Below are 17537 nucleotides of genomic sequence, written 5' to 3' on the forward strand. Positions count from 1 at the left end.
TTCATCATTTCCTCATCCAAGTAGGCAAATACCACTTTTATTGACCTCAATAAATTGTAGGTTTCTCCGACTATTTTATTAATGTGCTTATCTGGTGTCATGTCTTTGCTGATCATTACTCCAAGGCTTTTTTCCGAGTTTACTTTTTTGACCTCTTCACCAATTTTATAATTTCTCGATATTCTGTTTTTACTTTTTCCAAATTCCATTATTCTACATTTCTTGATATTGAATTTAACTTCCCACTTTTGAGTCCATTTCCAGATCTTGTCCAAGTCTTGTTGCAACGAGTTGCAATCCTCCTCAGTTTTTAATTTCTTTAGTATTTTTGCATGTGGGCCTGGTAGTGAGAAGACTAGAGGAAAGGGAAGCTTTTTGTTTAGATTTAAATGAGTGCTGAGCAGGTTTATGGAGAAATGTTAATATAGTGGCATTGGAAGATCTCAATACTAGGATAGGAGATAAACCAATAGATGGAATATTTGGGAAGTGTGGGGTACCAGGAAAAAATCATAGTGAAAAGTTGGTGATGTGTCTAGAAAGTTGATAATAGCAAACACAGTGTTTAGGAAAAAAGTGAAGTACAATTACACATGGGAAAGGGTTGTGCATGAAGAGTGGTAGATAGGGCTTTAATGGACTATATAGTGGTAACCAGGAGAATAGGAAGCATTTTGGATGTACCTGTTCTTAGGGGAGAGAATGAGCGAATATCAGATAATTTTTTTGGTGGAAGGTGAGTTGAGAGTGGATGATGGATGGAGAAAGAGGAAAAGGACAGAAGGTAGGGAGGTGCTTAGAGTAAACTGCTTACATGAGAAAGAAAAGGAGAAGGAGTAGAAGAAGAAGCTGAGAGAAGAATGGGAGTGAAGGATATAGTAGAACTAGGAGTGGAGGAGAAATGAGGATGTTTCAAGGAGGGAGTCACACCATTTAACACTAAAGTGATAAGATGCATCCCATAATTAGCTATATATTTTCTTCAACGTTGTCTGAGAATTTCATAGCTTATTGGACTAACAAAAACACACTTGCATGACTGCATTCAGGTTACTATCCAGCACTACAATACCAATACAGACTAGGCCTAGCCACAGAAACAAACTGCACCAGATGCAATCATTACATTGCAATACCAATACAGAATAGACTTGGCCACAGAAACAAACTGCAACCAATGCTATTATTACACAAGAGACACAGAATACCTCATATTAAACTGCCCTAACCTAGCCATACACAAACAACTCAATATTTCTTCCTTGAGTGACTTATGGGCTAATCTGGTGGTTGTTACTGGTTACCTGGGAGTAACTATGGGTCTCTTGCAAGAGACATGGGGCAATGAATTGGCGATTGAATGTACTAACACTCAAAATCAATTCACTCTTGCAGCATCCTATTCTGAGACACACAAGTTTACCACAAGTCCTCCACAACATATCCACACAAAAACATACATGTGCACATATCACTAAATGATGGACCCAAGATAATCTATGCTAAAATATGCAACTCTAGACATGAACCCAGAGGACAAACTCCAAAGATAAACAAGAGTTATACTTGCTTGCCTGTCATCATTTCACCACACAGAACTGAAGCAGTACCAACAAAGAACTGGCCAAGCTCCAGACACATGCGGCACATGTGCATACAACACAGATGACATGGAACACATATTCTTACAAAATTCATCCAATACAGTCAATATTTTTCTCTGAGAAATCTGTAAATTAATTTGAAGGCTGATGACAAAAACTTTGGGTTTACAAGTCTCCTACAAGTCATCCAAGGCAATGGAATATACATTTTTTCTCTTCATCAAATCCACCATTACCTGTAAAGTGAGATGACTAGATATCAGAGAACATCCCATTTCTCACTCTCATCACAGATCCCATTCACTGCTTAAACTATGCAAAGATTACACACTCATAAGTATCTAAAACCTATATATCATAGTCCATTCCTTCTATTTTTATATTTGTGGTGTCATCATATATTTCCCCCCCTCTAGACTTCCCTTTTCTATTTAATTACCAGGGCCATTATGCACTCACAAAAGCTCATATCTCCAATCCCCAATCTCACTTTCATCCACATTATCTTTGATGACATTTCCCTCAAATCCACCATGCATTTACCAATCTCATCACTCACCGGCAATGTCACTCCTTCAATCCCTTGCCCCCTTGTCACTTATAACATCCTACCAACCACAGTCCCAAACTCCAACTCACCTTTGCCTTTCAGTTTAGTTTTATGCAAGAGGATTGTAAACTGCTACAGAAGGAGAGATAAAGTTCATGGATGGAGCTAGGAAAATAAAAGATAACAGGAACGGCAACAAAGGAAAAAGATTTATGGATTTTGATTGGGAATGATATGTTGCTGGAGAGTCATATAAACAGAATAAGAGGAGAGACTGTGCCAAAGAATATAAGAGTGGCATTTCCTTACTACACCTGAAAAAATATACTAGAAAACTTGAGAACAAAAAAGCAGAAACTAAGATGATTCCAAGCCTAAATGAGATGTGGAAAGACAGAAAATTTGGAAGAATTAAGAGAAAAGTAACACTATAATGACATTTAGGTTATAAAAAGATATAGATAAAATGGACAGAGAGGACCTGACCTGCTGGCATGGAACCAAAGGTCAACATAGGCAGTGGTGAGGAACCTATGCCAGGAGGCACACAGCTGTGGCTTAAGCTGTCACCTTTGCCCTATGTGCTTGGACTGTTGGGACAGGTAACAGTCATGCTGGGATTCAGAGAGAAGTGCGGCATTTAAACCCACACCTATTCAAATGTGAGACCAGCAGACTTCCCATTACACCACCAGCACACAACAAAGAATCACAGTAAAAAGTTGAAAAAGTATGAATGCTTAAAAGATGTCAGGAAGTATAGCTTTCTGCAAAGATGTATGGATTTGTGGAAAAAGCTGGATGGAAATAGAATCCAGGCCAACAACATATACAAATACGAGGTGAAATTTGATATGTGGAGGCAGAGATGAGACCCAAAGAGCACAACTCCAACCCTGTATACGAGGTAAACACATACACACACACACTGTATCCAACACATGCAGCATACATACCTGTCCAATCAAATAGCTACAGGCAATCACATGAAGGTGACCAAGGTTTTCACACACGAGATACCAGGTACATTTCAAAAATCTTAAACACATAATTCCTGGAAATCAAACATACACAAACATGCCCAACATATGCATACAAACATAAAACTACAGGTGCAAAGCCACAAGGTATCACATGAAGATGACTTGGGTTGATTTCATTTACGGGATAGGCACCTAGTGTATTTGAGAATTTGAAGGCACTGATAAAATTGAGCCAAAAAAGCTAAAGAATACATCTTATTGAAAAATCAGCTCAATCCTGTAGATCCTGAATCTGGGATTATGTATACTTAATGTCCTGGTTCATGCATCCTCTGTTTCATCTATAACCTTCCTGCTCCTTTCATATCTTCTGTCCTCTCAAGTATTATATTTTTTTATCCATTATCCTTAACATACTGATTCCCATATTCTTTCATTTGTTTTTGTACTCCTAAGGTTAAATACTAGCACTTAACATGACTTCCTCCAATCCTTTCTTTCATTAAAGAAAGAAAGAAGAAAAAAAAAAAGTATCTATTGAGCTACCTCTCTTCATCCTTTTAGAATTACATGAGTTATTCTATCTACTTCTGGTGACTTTACCATTGCCAAATTGTTTTACCTCTTTTTTGCTACTTCCTTACCACTAAGACTTTCCTAATCCTGATTTCCTCCAACCCTATTAGATATTTCAAATATTTCTGTATACATATTATATACATATATATATATATATATATATATATATAGATATATATACATATATATATATATATATACATATATATATATACATATATATATATATATCATGAGAGGTGTATGAATGGTAAAAATGGAAAGACACGATTGGGAACAAGAGACTGTATTCCTAACCGGTTTCGCCTTTGAGGCTTATTACCTCTGAAGAAGCCTCAAAGGTGAAACTGGTCAGGAATAAAGTCTCTTGTTCCCAATCATGTCTTTCCATTATTACCATTCATACATACTTACATACATATATATATATATATATATATATATATATATACACACGCACACACATACATCATGGGCTTCTTTCCCCTTATAAGGGAGGTAGCCAAGTCAAAGGCACACACTCACTCCTATCCACCACCCTTGCTTCCTTCCCATTTTAGTTCCACATAGATGAGAGGTCATCTTTGTTTCCTGCCCACTGCCTGGGTCAGAAGTAATGTAGCAAGAAACAGCACATCTACAGCAAGGATGCTTCACTTGCATGGTGACCCCCCCCCCCCCCATCCCCTCGGCAGAAAATAGAGAAGATGGGGGGAGAAATCCCTCGAGGCTGCATCAAAACATCCACACACAATCACTCCCTACTCTCCCTCATCCCCAAACATCTCCCTTCCTTGTTTGACAGACATAGAAAAGAGGGAAGACTGGGAGAATATCTCTTCGGGCTGTGTCAAAATATCTTCCATACACAGCCATTCTCCACTCATCCTTATCCCCTACCTTCTCCATTCCTTGCTCAACAGACATTCCCTTCTTGCTCAAACCCCTTTTCACCCCATCCATCCATTTCATTCTCGGTCATCCCTTCACGTCCACTCTATCCACCTTTTCCTTTCACACATCTTTTGTTAATCTTTCTTCACTCATTCTTTCCATGGGTCCATACCATCCCAATACTCTCATCAGCCCTATCTGCAAGCTACCTTTCCATCCCCCACTCTCCTCCTCATTTCTTACTCTATCCAACCTTGTAACTCCTACCATACTTCTCAGAAATTTCATCTCAAACACATTTAAACTTCTCCTTTCTGTCTCTCTTCAATTCCAAGTCTATGCACCATACAGTGTCCTTTCATTCTTGTCTGTGCTTATGTGGTGGGATGAATGGGTGGGATTAAGGACTTGCCCAGAACTCTGCCTATCATTTTTGTGTGCTGCTCTATGAGAACTCTGAAACCATTTCTTGGTTTTATTTTTTCTAATAAATAAATAAATAAATACAGGGTGTTCAGGATAAACTTTATATTTTTTTGATCTTCTGTCATTTCAGAACCATTTGAAGGATTTAATAGCAGTAAAGTGTAATGGAAAGCTAATTCTGTGTACTATTGGTGGGCGTGAGAGCTAGAGAGCATGGATGACTGCAAAGCATTGAAATAATGGAAGAGAGTGACCTGCATCATGATGATTCACACCAAATTAAAAAATTTGGAAATCTTAGCTGCAGCTCAAGTACTCCTTGAATACTGTAAAGGCCATGTGATGTGAGCTGGAGAATTGCGATGGAGATGTGGAAGCAGTGGCTAACAGGATCATTGGAGATGTTCTATGTTTGCACAATGAAATTCATCGAGAAGCTGCAAAAAAAGGTGTGGCAAGGCAATTTGGACCTTGGCCAGAGAGATGGGCGTTGGAGTGGCGACTATGAAGAAAGTGCTGAATGAAGATCTTCGCTACTCCTCATACAAGTGCAAGGGCCAACTACTCACCATCAAAGCCCAAGAGAACTGCTTTATGAAAATCAAGAAACTCCTCAACAAAGTCAAACACCTAGTCAAGCCATGGATGCTCTGGTTCTTCTCAAATGAGAAGAACTTCTACCAGGACCAGTTGGACAATGTGCAAAACAACAGGTGGCTAACCTACAGTCTGCAGAAACTTCCGCACTTCATGAAGACCAAGTTCCCTCAAACTGTTATGGTTTTTGGGTGCGTTTCCAGTGAAGGCCATGTCATGCTGCCCCACATCTTTGAAGAGGGACTCATACTCACTTCAGATGGCTATATCAAGTTGCTATCCACTGTTGTCAAGTGCTGGGTGGAGAGGGTGGCTGTGGAAAGATCATACGTGTGGCAGCAGGACTCAGGTCCATGTCACACCTCTGGGAAAACCCAGAAGTGGCTGTCTGAGAACTTCTATGACTTCACTAGTCCCAACATCTGCCCCCCAACTCGCTGGTTGCAACCCCATGGACTATTATGTGTGGGGCACAGTTGAAAAAGACACCAATTGTACCACCTGCAACACCAAGGATGAGCTGATTGCCAGGAGCAAACTGGTGTTCAGGTGTCTCTCGAAGAACACCATGAAGGCCGCGTGCTGCAGGTTCAGGTCCTGCCTGGAGGTTATGGAGGCTTAAGGCAGCTTCTTTGAGTGAGCTGTATTTGGCAAAAGATCCTCTAAGAGATGCACTTTGAATTTTGAGAATGCATCAATTTTTGGCCAAGGTATGACATTTTCTTCCCTTTCTGAAGTGTCAAATCTATCCAAAACACCCTATATTACATATACAAAAATAAATAAATAAATAATAATAAAAATAAATAAAATAAAATCAGCAACCAAGCAACCAAGAAAAGTAGGAGAGAGGGGTGGTGAATGGAAGTGGAGTATGTGGGGATAAAATGGGTGGGAATGGAATTATGCCTTTTGACTTTGGCTACCTCCCTTGTAAGGGAGAAAAAGCCCTTGGTACATGTATGTATGCATTCTTTTCTTTTCTTTTAAGGATGTATGAAGAAAGACTACCAAAAAGTGTGTGTGGAAGGTAGAGGCAGATGGAGTAAACTTGCAGACAGGAATGAGAACAAGGTGGATGAACAGAATGAAAGAAGTAGTGGATGCAAGAAGAATATCTGAGGAGCAAAGAAGGAAAGGGCAAGAGACAGGTGTGACTGGAGAGTGGTTGTGAATAGATGAGAGATTAAAGTAGCCTAAAGAAATTTCTTTTTGTCTGTTCTGTAAATTCTTGAGTGGATGGGATGTTGGGGTAAACCAGCTTTGGTTGTTGGGCCCTACTGTGGAGGTGCTAAGTTTTGCTGCATTTCCAGTCACTCAAGCACTGGGCAGGGAACAGAGATGACCCTAAATCCATACAGAGCTAAGATGGAAGGGACAACAAATGGGTTTTTGGATGGGTGTGGGACGGGTGAAGGGTAGGTATATATTTTGGCTTGGCCACTCCCTCTACAAGTGAGAAAGGGCTTTTTGGTACATGTATAAGTGTAAATGTTCTATTGACATGATTTTAGTGTGTCCTATTATCATTTCAATTATATTTACCTAATTGTATTTCACGGGACAAGAGCTATGCTTGTAGTGACCCCTTTTTGTATCTCTCCACATCCAGTTTATTCTTAAAATCATGTATAGTTTGCAGGGTGTCTAGGACCCACGAGTCTCCTACAAAAGAAACCTGGGGCAACAGAATGATTCATTATTGGGTGCCATGATTCATTATTGGGTGCCTGTTTCCTTAATTACAGGAAATCATGCTCTGGAGGTGTGGTGAAAGTTGTTTTTGTAAGCTGTTTGTACAATGTGGTTACAGTTTCTTTCTGCTAGCCAAAACCTGTATTTGCTGCTGATCTTTGTATGTTTAATTTCTTGTTAATTTTCACTGCAAGGTCTTTAACAAGTGGACTGAAAGAAGTGCACATCCAAAGTGAGTCTTAAAAGACTTTAGGGCTTTTGTCAATGGAAGAAATCGGCATGAGAAGATCAGCATGAGATGAAAAAATTAACTTATTTATATGAGGGGAATTATGATGTCTGAATGGATTAGAGCAACCATCTTCACAAGTGACCCGCCACAGGAAATAGTTCAAACTGCAGCCCTAATGCATGAAGTTAGTAAGGACACATGGTCTTAAAACAAAAGTCTTACCCAAGTCCAGATCTACTTCTTAGGAACAATGGAAATATTGTTTCATAAAAGGGGCTTTGATAATCATATATGACAATAATGAATGAATGCATATCTAGAAGTTTGAGTGCATAACCATATACAGATCAAAAGTGTGGTTGCACCTTAATTTTTTTTGTAATACACTAATTTGAATCTAACATATATTTCACAGTAAAATGTTTTCCACTTATAGAATATATACATACATATATATATATACATACATATATATATATATATATATATATATATACACACATATGTATATGTATATTATACATATAAAAAAAAAAAATTACAACTGCAGTACACTCTTGCCCAGGTAACATTAAACTGGACTTTGCATCTAATATTACTGCAGCAGCATTAACTATTTATTTACCAAGTTTGACTGTAATCTACCATGCACGCAAAGCCAAACTACAGGTCGAAACAAGACATGCAAGAGTGATGAAGCAAATGTGTGCTACCACATGTAAACTACAAACCAATATTTGCTTGCAATCACTTCTCTACACGGCTTTCTTCAACCAGCCCAAAGGCTGTCTTGAGTGTGTGGGAGTGCCTAAAAGGAAATTTGGGTATGCCTCACACATACTGGGAAGGGGGTCTAGGCAAGCGAGCAATGATGCAGCTTTAGGGTGGACAAACAACAGTTTACCTTGAGGCGCACACTCTTTTCTCGGCTCTTGCGCTTCGGTTAAGGTGGAAAGATGAATTTTGTCAATTCCGTAGTGTAAACTAAAGCTACCAGAGAAGAATGCTAACCTCTAATTTAAATGTTTGAAAATGTTAGCAAATTTGTGTATATACATAAAGCAAATATCCAAAATAGTTAGTAAAACAATCATCACAAATATGACATACAATATACCCACATTAAATGATTTGATAAGTTTTTCCTAACACATTTCTACTAAACAGTCATTATCATTTATCAAATGAGATTCATTTAACAGTAACTTGAAACCAAGCACAAAATTTCAATTTTTCCTGTGAATGAAATTAACTGAGTTCTGTATACAATTATAGTTATAAAATCACTAATGTTCCTAAACTTCATAACAAAAGAACAATATTCCTCTTATTTCATTTACTGTTACTCAGATTTCCTGGATACACATACACATTAATCAAACCATGCATTTCTTGGAAAAACATATACCTGCTTAGTAAAGGAGGAAAAGTAAGATAACTGTAAAAAGGTCCACTGCAAACATATAAAAGTCGGATTTACAACATAGAAGAAGCACACTGACAAAAGGAAAAAGGAAATGTTATGGTTGTATTAATTTAAAAAATGGTTGTCAATTATCTATTCCTAAAAAGAATGTCCAGTAGAACCCCATTATACAGCCAATATGATGCTGCCCAGGTGTATGCTGTGTTATCAGATTATCTATTTTGTCAAATTCTCCCAATGTGGAAAACACAAAAAGAAAAGACAAATACATGTTAAAAAATAATATCAATAAAATAAAGCCCAACTAATTCAATGCAAAAGAGAAAAACAAATAAACATATGAAAATAATTTGTAATAGCATTCATCTGGAATCCCAAATAGGATTAGAGTGGAAGAATTTTTTTCCTTTCTTTTTCAATATAAACAAAAATCTCAACCTTTATGTAATGAGACAGACATTTGGGAATAGATGCTATGAGGAGATTGTATGAAGGGGTGATTGTGCCAACAGCAATGTGGGGCAGAGACACAGAACATAAGAGAGGAGGAGTTTAAATGTGTTCGAGATGAAATGTCTGACGGTTTACAAGGTTGGGTAGAGTGAGAAATGAGGTGGTGAGATGGAGAAAGGGGTTGGAAAAGGAGATGAGAGATAGGGTTGATGAAAGAGTATTGGGATGGTTTGGACACATGGAAAGAATGAGTGAAGAAAGATTAGTATAAGAAATGTGGAAGGCAGAGGTGGATGGAGTGAACATGAGGGGGCAACTGAGGATGAAATGGATGGATGAGGTGAAAGGGGCATTGAGCATCATGGGGTTGTCTGTTGAGGAAAGAAGGGAGAAGGCAGAAGATAGGGGTGAGTGGAGAATGGCTGTGTATAGATAATACTGTAATGAATGGAGGGAAGTGGTTACGTGTGAATGATATTTTAACACAGCCCATAGGGATTTCTTCCCATCTTCAATGTTTCTGCATGAGGGTATGGAGAGGGGCAGGGGTCACCAATTAAATGAAGTGGCCTTGCTCTATTGTTTCTGACCCAGGGTGACAGGCGAGATGCAGGGATGACCCGTCATCCATGAGGAGCCAAGATGAGAGGGAGGGAAGGAGGGGTGGTGGATGGGAGTGGAATTATGCCTTTTGACTTTGGCTACCTTCATGGTAAGTGGGAAAGAGCCCTTGGTATATGTATGTATGTCATTTCTTGCACAGATAATGAGCTAGGCATGCGAGAAAAATACCCAGTCCTTTCAGTCACATCTCATTCCTCTCTTTTACTCCTTCTACTTTATACTGCATGAAAACTGCACATTTCTTTTCCAATAGCAGAGCTCATTCATCCTCACTGAATCCCTGTCATGGAACAGGTCATAACTTGTTCAATATTTTGATTACCGTATTTTTCGGACCATAAGGCGCTTTGTACCATAAGGTGCACCCGTAATTCGCTATTTCCCGTCCTTACATAAGGCGCACCTGGTCTCATCACCGGATAATCATGCATATGTGAGTGCATGAGAAAAATCGGTTGGGATTTAGCAAAATTAGAAAAATAAATTATATATGTATTTTTTATTTTGGTCAGTGAAATCAGACCACCTCCATGGACGGTCTGCCCTGCCAATACCCGTAAAAAACAACATAAACACGTTACGGGAATTGTGGGGAATAAAACCAACATTAGCAGTTTTATTCCCAGAATTCTCTATGCACTTAAAAACACAAGATTACAAATGAAGGTAATTTTTAGTTTCGACCATGGGCACAATATAGCAATAGAAAATTAATTATTAATTTTTTGTAAATTATAATGTATCAACGTAATATGCAATTTTGTGAGCGGAAATAAAAAAAAAGGTGAGAAAACTGATGTCGTAAGTAACGAAGTCGTGTTGGACGAATGGTACGCCATGTTTGTTATGATAGATGCCGACGTCGAAGAAATGAAAGGGTGATAAATTCGTCTAACCTGTGTTTAATAAATCATTACCTGCAAATTAAATGCCATCCGGCTCGTCCTTGTTGTCGTCGTCATGAGACGTTGGCATCCCGATTCTATGCTACCGACTTCGTTCATTAGCATATTTGCTTGTAGCAAGGTATTTTTTATTTTCATTTCCGCCTACAAAATTGCATATTACGTTGATACATTTAATTGACAAAATTAATAATTAATTTTATATTGCCATATTGCGCCCATGGTCGAAACTAAACAAAAAAAATACCTAAATGACTACAGTCTGAGTGGAGCGAGACTAGACCAATGCAAAATGGCTGTCTGTGTTGTGGACGCTATCATATCATAGCCATGATACCGTGAATGAATGCGGTGGCATGGGCTCGAAAACTGTCGAAGTTTTCGCAATTTTCTTGTCAAGATACATGCATCTTGGTTATAACTTGGTTGTAACTTTTGCTGGGCCTATGCACTGTCGCCGTCGGCAGGCTAGCTACGAAACATGTCAAAAAAATTTGTCACTGTCTGAGGCATTTTTTTTGCACTGAAGCCACACATAAGGCACACCTCACGATAAGGCGCACCACCTGATTTTGGCCGATTTTAAGGATTTTGCCCGCGCCTTATGGTCCAAAAAATACGGTACATGCCTAAAGCTTCATTAGCACTATCTACCCACATTTTCTTTGGTTTACCCCCTTGCACCCTCTCCTGATAGAAAATATTCATAACTCTTTCCAGGGTATCTAATCTCATCCATTCTCCTACCACAATGAAGCCACCTCAGCTTGGGCTTTTCTTTCATGTCCTAGCCGTCATATTTCATAACTTTACCCCTGTTTCAGTTGTTGTTGTTGTCGTTCCCTAGACTGTCTGTCCGAGCAGTCCCGTCTCCCCAAGGAAGGCCACAGCCGAAACTGGGTTTTCCCACAAGTCCTTTATAGAGTGTATGTTGTGTTGTTTGCGTGCATGATTGTGTATAATGCAGTCTTCCATTATGTGTTGTATGGTATGGGGTGAAGTGTTACATCCTGGGCAGCTGTTCACAACACGGTCGTCCAGCCTCTTCTGGTAGCTTAGAAGTGCTGGGTGGTGACCGCATCGCAGTCTGGCCAAGTGGACTCTGTCCTTTCGTGGGAGAGAGGATTCAGAAGGGTGGATATCAGGGGGTCTGGCATGCAGCAGTGTGTTGTCTTTCAGTGTGTTAATGGAGCGGTGAGTGATATGATTATGAATATGTTTCCGGAGGCTGGTATTTGGTGGTTGTGGAGGAAGAGAAGAGAGTATCTGTGCGTAATAAAGGTCTTTGGGTGTAGTTTTAATGTTTCTTGGTGTGTGTGTGGGTGTTCTGCTATGTAGTGTAGCGGGTGTGATGTGTTTGTGGTGGCTGCAGCAAGTGTTTGTGTGCCTCTCATGTCGAGGTGGTCCTTGACTTTGAGGACTTTTGTTTCATGGTGTAAATGGTCTGTAGGTGTTGTATTTGTGCAGCCTGTAATTGTTTTTAGGGCTTTGTTTTGTATGATTTGAAGGGTGTTGTGGTGTGTCTCACTGAGATTAGGAGCCCATGCAGGACTCGCATAATTCATCACTGAGCGTATGCATTGTTTGTATATTGTTATATTAGTTTCTTTGTTTTGTCCAAATGTTGTTCCAGTGATTGACTTAAGTGCGTTAAGTCTAGGTGCGTTAAGTCCTGGAGCTGCAACGTCTACGTTGTGGGACCATCCCCCAACCCCAAGAGTTGGGGGCCAATCAGCAGCAACCACCCCTGGCCATCAGCTCTACGCAGATGGCACCGATCCCCAAGGAGGAGCTACGCCTACCTGGGGGAGTACCCCTGTTTCAGTTCTATCCACCAGTTAATTTCTCACCTATCTGCTCCAACTTCTTTCATACCACATAAATCCTCTTTCACAATCACATTAACTTCTACTTTTCTTTTACCTATTTCTGTGATTTTCCATCCATCCAATTTATATGTATCTCTTTCATATTCCCCTGCCACCTCATTTCTCCTCAGTTCTCCAATCATTATTACTAGTTCTTCTCCCTATTCACACCTAAACTTCATTCTTTGAAACACTTTTACCTCAGTTAATACCACTCATTTGAACCTTTACATACATCATCTGTACACTATACTACTGTGCTTAAATGGTACAAATAACTGCGAAGGTTTAGATGGACACATGTATGTAGGAAATATAAATGAACTTTTTCAAGTGTCATGTGATCATAAATGAGGTGTTCATCAGGATTCCTTTGATGAAAGAATACACGAGATGGCTTGATGAGGTTGAAGGGAGCTTTGGATATACTGAGAATGTCAGTCAAGCAGGGAAGAGAAAGTACAAACTGATGTTCTTCTCATCTGCTCCACAATAAATTTTGGATAGACAAGGAGAGGGGTTGCCACATGAAGCAGTGGGGGTAAACCAGCTCTCTGTTGGACCCTCCTGTGGAAGAGCTAAACCTTGCAGTGTTACCCTTGACTTGAATGGCATAACAGAGGACAGGGATGACCCTTTCTCCACATGGAGATGAGATGGGAGGGATGTTAAATGGGTTTTAATTGTGTATGAATTAGGTGTGTGTTTTGAATTATCCACCCTTCTTATAAGGGGTCTTTGGTATGTACATATGTTCCAAGGGAATCACATGCCTCACCTGTCATGAGTCACACAAGCAGTTCTTTGAGGAAATGCACATGCAGTACCTGGGTAGATCTACATTTCATTCTTGCTAGGTCACCAGTCTAAGAACAGACCTTGTCAGGTCCAATGATGAACACCTGTACCTCAGCCAGCTATGTTGCAATGGACAACGGTTCTTTGAAGAATGCATGTGTAGTACCAGCCACACATTCCATCCTGGTTATATCAGTGGCTTGAGATCATGTTGCATCTGACTTCCCAGGCATCGACACTGCCCTCACGCCAATATAAAAGCTGGACGAAATCACCGAAGACTTAGACTGCCTTGGAGCATCACACTGTGAACCTAGCTCACTGCCTCCATCACCTCTTTCCCCCTCCCCTGCTAGCAGACCACCTTGGCACATGACTTGAAATGTGCAGTTGTCACCTTCCTTGCCATCTCCCCACCCTTCTCACAACTAGAGCAAGCCATATTACCATTGGCGCCCAACTTCAATTCTAAATAAAAACCTGTTCACCAATGCAGTATTTGCCTTCCAGCTAAAATCCTAATATTGGCACCCAACTTGGGGCCAATGTCAGGATCTTGGCTGGAAGGTAAACACAGGTAGTGAAAATAGAATTTATCCAAGTTGAAAGTTGGGCACGAAGAGGGAGGGAAGAGGGTGGAGGAGAGTGGAGTATGATAGGGATGGAATGGGAGTGGTTTTTATGCCTTTGTTTTTTGGCTACCTCCCTTATAAGGGTGAAAAAAGCCTTTGGTATATGTATATAAGCTGGGTGCCAATATGATAATATGGCTCACTCTAATTGCAAGAGGGGTGGAGGGGGGAGGGGGAGATGGCGACTATGTGTTTCAAGTCATGTCCCAAAGTGATCTGCCAGTACGAGAGAGGGGAGGAGGAGACGGGAACGAAGGCAGTGAGCTAGGCTTGCAGCATGATGCTCCGAGGTGATCTGAGTCTTCACCAATTCTGTCCAGCTTATATACCTGGGCCAGATATATACATGTCAAGCTTATATTCCTGTGCTTTTAATTGGTGTGAGGGAAAAGTGTCAATGCCTCAGAAGCCAGATGCAATCATTTCTCAGGCTGCAGATCTAACCAAGATGGAATGTATGGTTAGTACTGCATCATTCTTCAAAGAACCACTGTCTGTCCCAATGCAGACAGCTGAGGTGTAGGTGTTCTTGGTCATTGTGGGATCGACAGAGTCCATTCTTAGGCTGGTGACCTAATGAGAATAGAATGTAGATGGGGCTGGGTACTGCATGTGTATTCCTCTAGGAAGCTTTGTTCGACCTGATGCAGTCAGGCGGAAGCAGGTGGATCCCCAAGGGACCTCTTGCAGATTGACAAAATCATGGGATAGAGGGCTACTGCCTCACAGTATGTATGAATGAAAATGCATAAAAACTGTTTTGAATTTAGCATATTAAACATTACACTTTATCACCTAACAGAGCTTAATTATTTTTTCAATACAAAAATGGGAATGAAAGTTTCTGTTATGAACAAAAACCTAGGTTTGCTGCTAAATCTAAATCTTTACCATACTATATATAAAAAATCTATGCACAAATCAAACAATAAAACAAAACATAAATACATATACCAAGGGCTTTTTTCCCCTTACATGGGAAATAGCCAGTCAAAAGGCATAATTCCATTCATACCCATTCCACCCCAATTCACCACCTCCTCCCTCCCTCCATCTCATCTTGGCTCTTTCTGGATGATGGGTCATTCCTGTATCTTGCACATTGCCCTGGGTCAGAACCAATGCAGCAAGACACAGCACATCTCCGTCCCCTTGTCAGTAACATTGAAGATTGGGAGAAATCCCTTCCGGCTGTGTCAAAATGTTATTCACACATAACCACTCCCTCCTGCTCAATGGCCATTTTACCCCATCCATCCATTTCATCCTTGGTCATCCCCTCATGTTCACTCCATCCACCTCTGTCTTCCACACTTTTTACTTATCTTTCTTCACTCATTCTTTCCATGTGTCCAAACCATCCTAATACTCTTTCATCAACCCTATCTTCCTTCTCCTTTTCCACCCATGCTCTCCTCCTCACCTCCTCATTTCTCACTCTATCCAACCTTGTAACCCCTACCATTCTTCTCAAACATTTCATCTCAAACACATTTAAACTCTTCCTTTTATGCTCCATGTCTCTATCCCATGCAGTGCACAATAAAAGGATTTCTCCCCATCTTCAATGTTACTGCATGAAGGGACGGAGATGAGGGGACCACTGATTAAATGAAGAGGCCTTCCTGTATATGAGCTGTGTCTTGATGCAATGCTTCTGGGCAATGAGTGAGATACAGGGATTACCCATCATCCAGGAAGAGCCAAGATGAGAAGGAAGGAGGGTGGGGGTGGTGAATGGGGGTGAAATGGGTGGGAGAGGAATTATGCCTTTTGATTTTTGGCTACCTACCTTGTAAAGGGGAAAAAAACCTTGGTATATGTATGGAATAATAAATAAACAAATACATAAATAAAAATAAACAAGTTAATAAAAACAACATATTTGTCATATGTTCAAGAACCAAAACAAAAGGCTAATGTACAATTATGATAAAAAAAAGTGGCAACATGTGAAGTTCTACTGTCAAAAAAATTTCCTTTGAGCATCAAGAAAAATTTTTATGAAAAAAGATGGCATTACAAAGAAAGTATTGTACCTCATGCTCAAAAGATAAATAGTAAAAACACAAATAAGCTCTCCAGCTACAATGTATAAGTTAAAATACCACAGAAACACCTGAGATCCAGCATTCCATGGGCATATAGTCTAAGACCTGTTGAGTTTGAAGTTGCTGGATATCACAATGCACTCACCTGGAATTCATCAAAGGCCATGGAAGTGCATTCTTCACAAACCATGTGTCCTGCTTGTAGTTTGATAATTGAAGTGAAACCTCGTGATTGCTGGACAAACTGTATACGTCCCAACTTGAAGGTGACCACAGATATCTTGGAGTGCAAAGTATAATAAAGACATTAAAAACCTAGTCAAGTATAGATATGAATTAAAACATACATTGCAAGAAGAGTTGAAAAAAAGTTTTTACAATATTTTTTCTTTGCAATAAATACATATTACCTGCATAACCTAATAAATGGAGCAAGTCACATAATACAAAACTTGATATTTTCGGGTATTCTAGAGAGACCAGGACAAATGGACTGATTGATTGACTCATTTTCAGAAACACACATTCTATCCCACTGTTCTTTCTTTGAAATCATTATGAGATTTCAAAGTTCACTACCAGGTTTGGCTCTCCTCATCTTTTACTTCTAAAACCTGCAGCCCTACATCAACTGGTAATGGTCCATGAGTATCTCCATAGCTCTTTCTAAGAAGAAAATTTGGATTACTGTGTTGACTGTTTCTATGTCACTAGGTTATAATGACAGGTGGAAGGGACAAATCACATTTTTTTCAGCTCTTAAGAGGAAAGCTGTGATCCATGGGAGTGGGTGGAGAATAGGGGTGAGGGAGTAGGTGTGAATGATATTTTGATGCAGCCTGAAGGGATTTCTCCTGGTCTTCTATTTTTCTGAACAAGGGGATGGAGAGGGGGGGCCGCCGATTAAATGATGCAGCCTTGCTGTGGATGTGCTTTGTCTTGCTACACTTCTTCTGACCCAGGGTGGTGGGAGAGATGTAAGGATGACCTGTCATCCAGGAAGAGCCAAGATAAGAAGGAGGGAGGGGAGTGAATGGGAGTAAGTGTGTGGGGGTGGAATGGGTAGGGGTGGAATGGGTGGGAGTGGATTTTGTGCCTTTGTTTTTGGCTACCTCCCTTGTAAGGGGGAAAAAGATGTTGGTATATGTATGTCTTAGGTGAAAAGGTAATAGAAATACAGTTGAAGTTGATAGAGACACATTGGGCCTGGACCAGATACA

The 17537-nt window shown here is 40.0% G+C and overlaps 1 protein-coding gene across 3 annotated transcripts in view; it reads right to left on the bottom strand.

Moving 5' to 3' along the window:
* LOC143038677 (bridge-like lipid transfer protein family member 3B) overlaps positions 1 to 17537 on the bottom strand; it is a 99221-nt gene that overhangs the window by 24121 nt on the left and 57563 nt on the right. For 2 of the 3 annotated variants that reach the window (XM_076208214.1, XM_076208216.1), the window contains 2 exons: positions 16463 to 16597; positions 8465 to 8497 (listed from right to left, as the gene is read on the bottom strand). In XM_076208214.1, coding sequence (XP_076064329.1) covers positions 8465 to 8497; positions 16463 to 16597 — 168 coding nt within the window. The remainder of the gene's footprint in view (positions 1 to 8464; positions 8498 to 16462; positions 16598 to 17537) is intronic. The other variant, XM_076208215.1, reaches the window with a different exon arrangement.

The sequence above is a fragment of the Oratosquilla oratoria genome, chromosome 24 (genome assembly GCF_046742065.1).
Source record: "Oratosquilla oratoria isolate Oo_2021 chromosome 24, ASM4674206v1, whole genome shotgun sequence".
Taxonomy (NCBI): Eukaryota; Metazoa; Arthropoda; class Malacostraca; order Stomatopoda; family Squillidae; genus Oratosquilla; species Oratosquilla oratoria.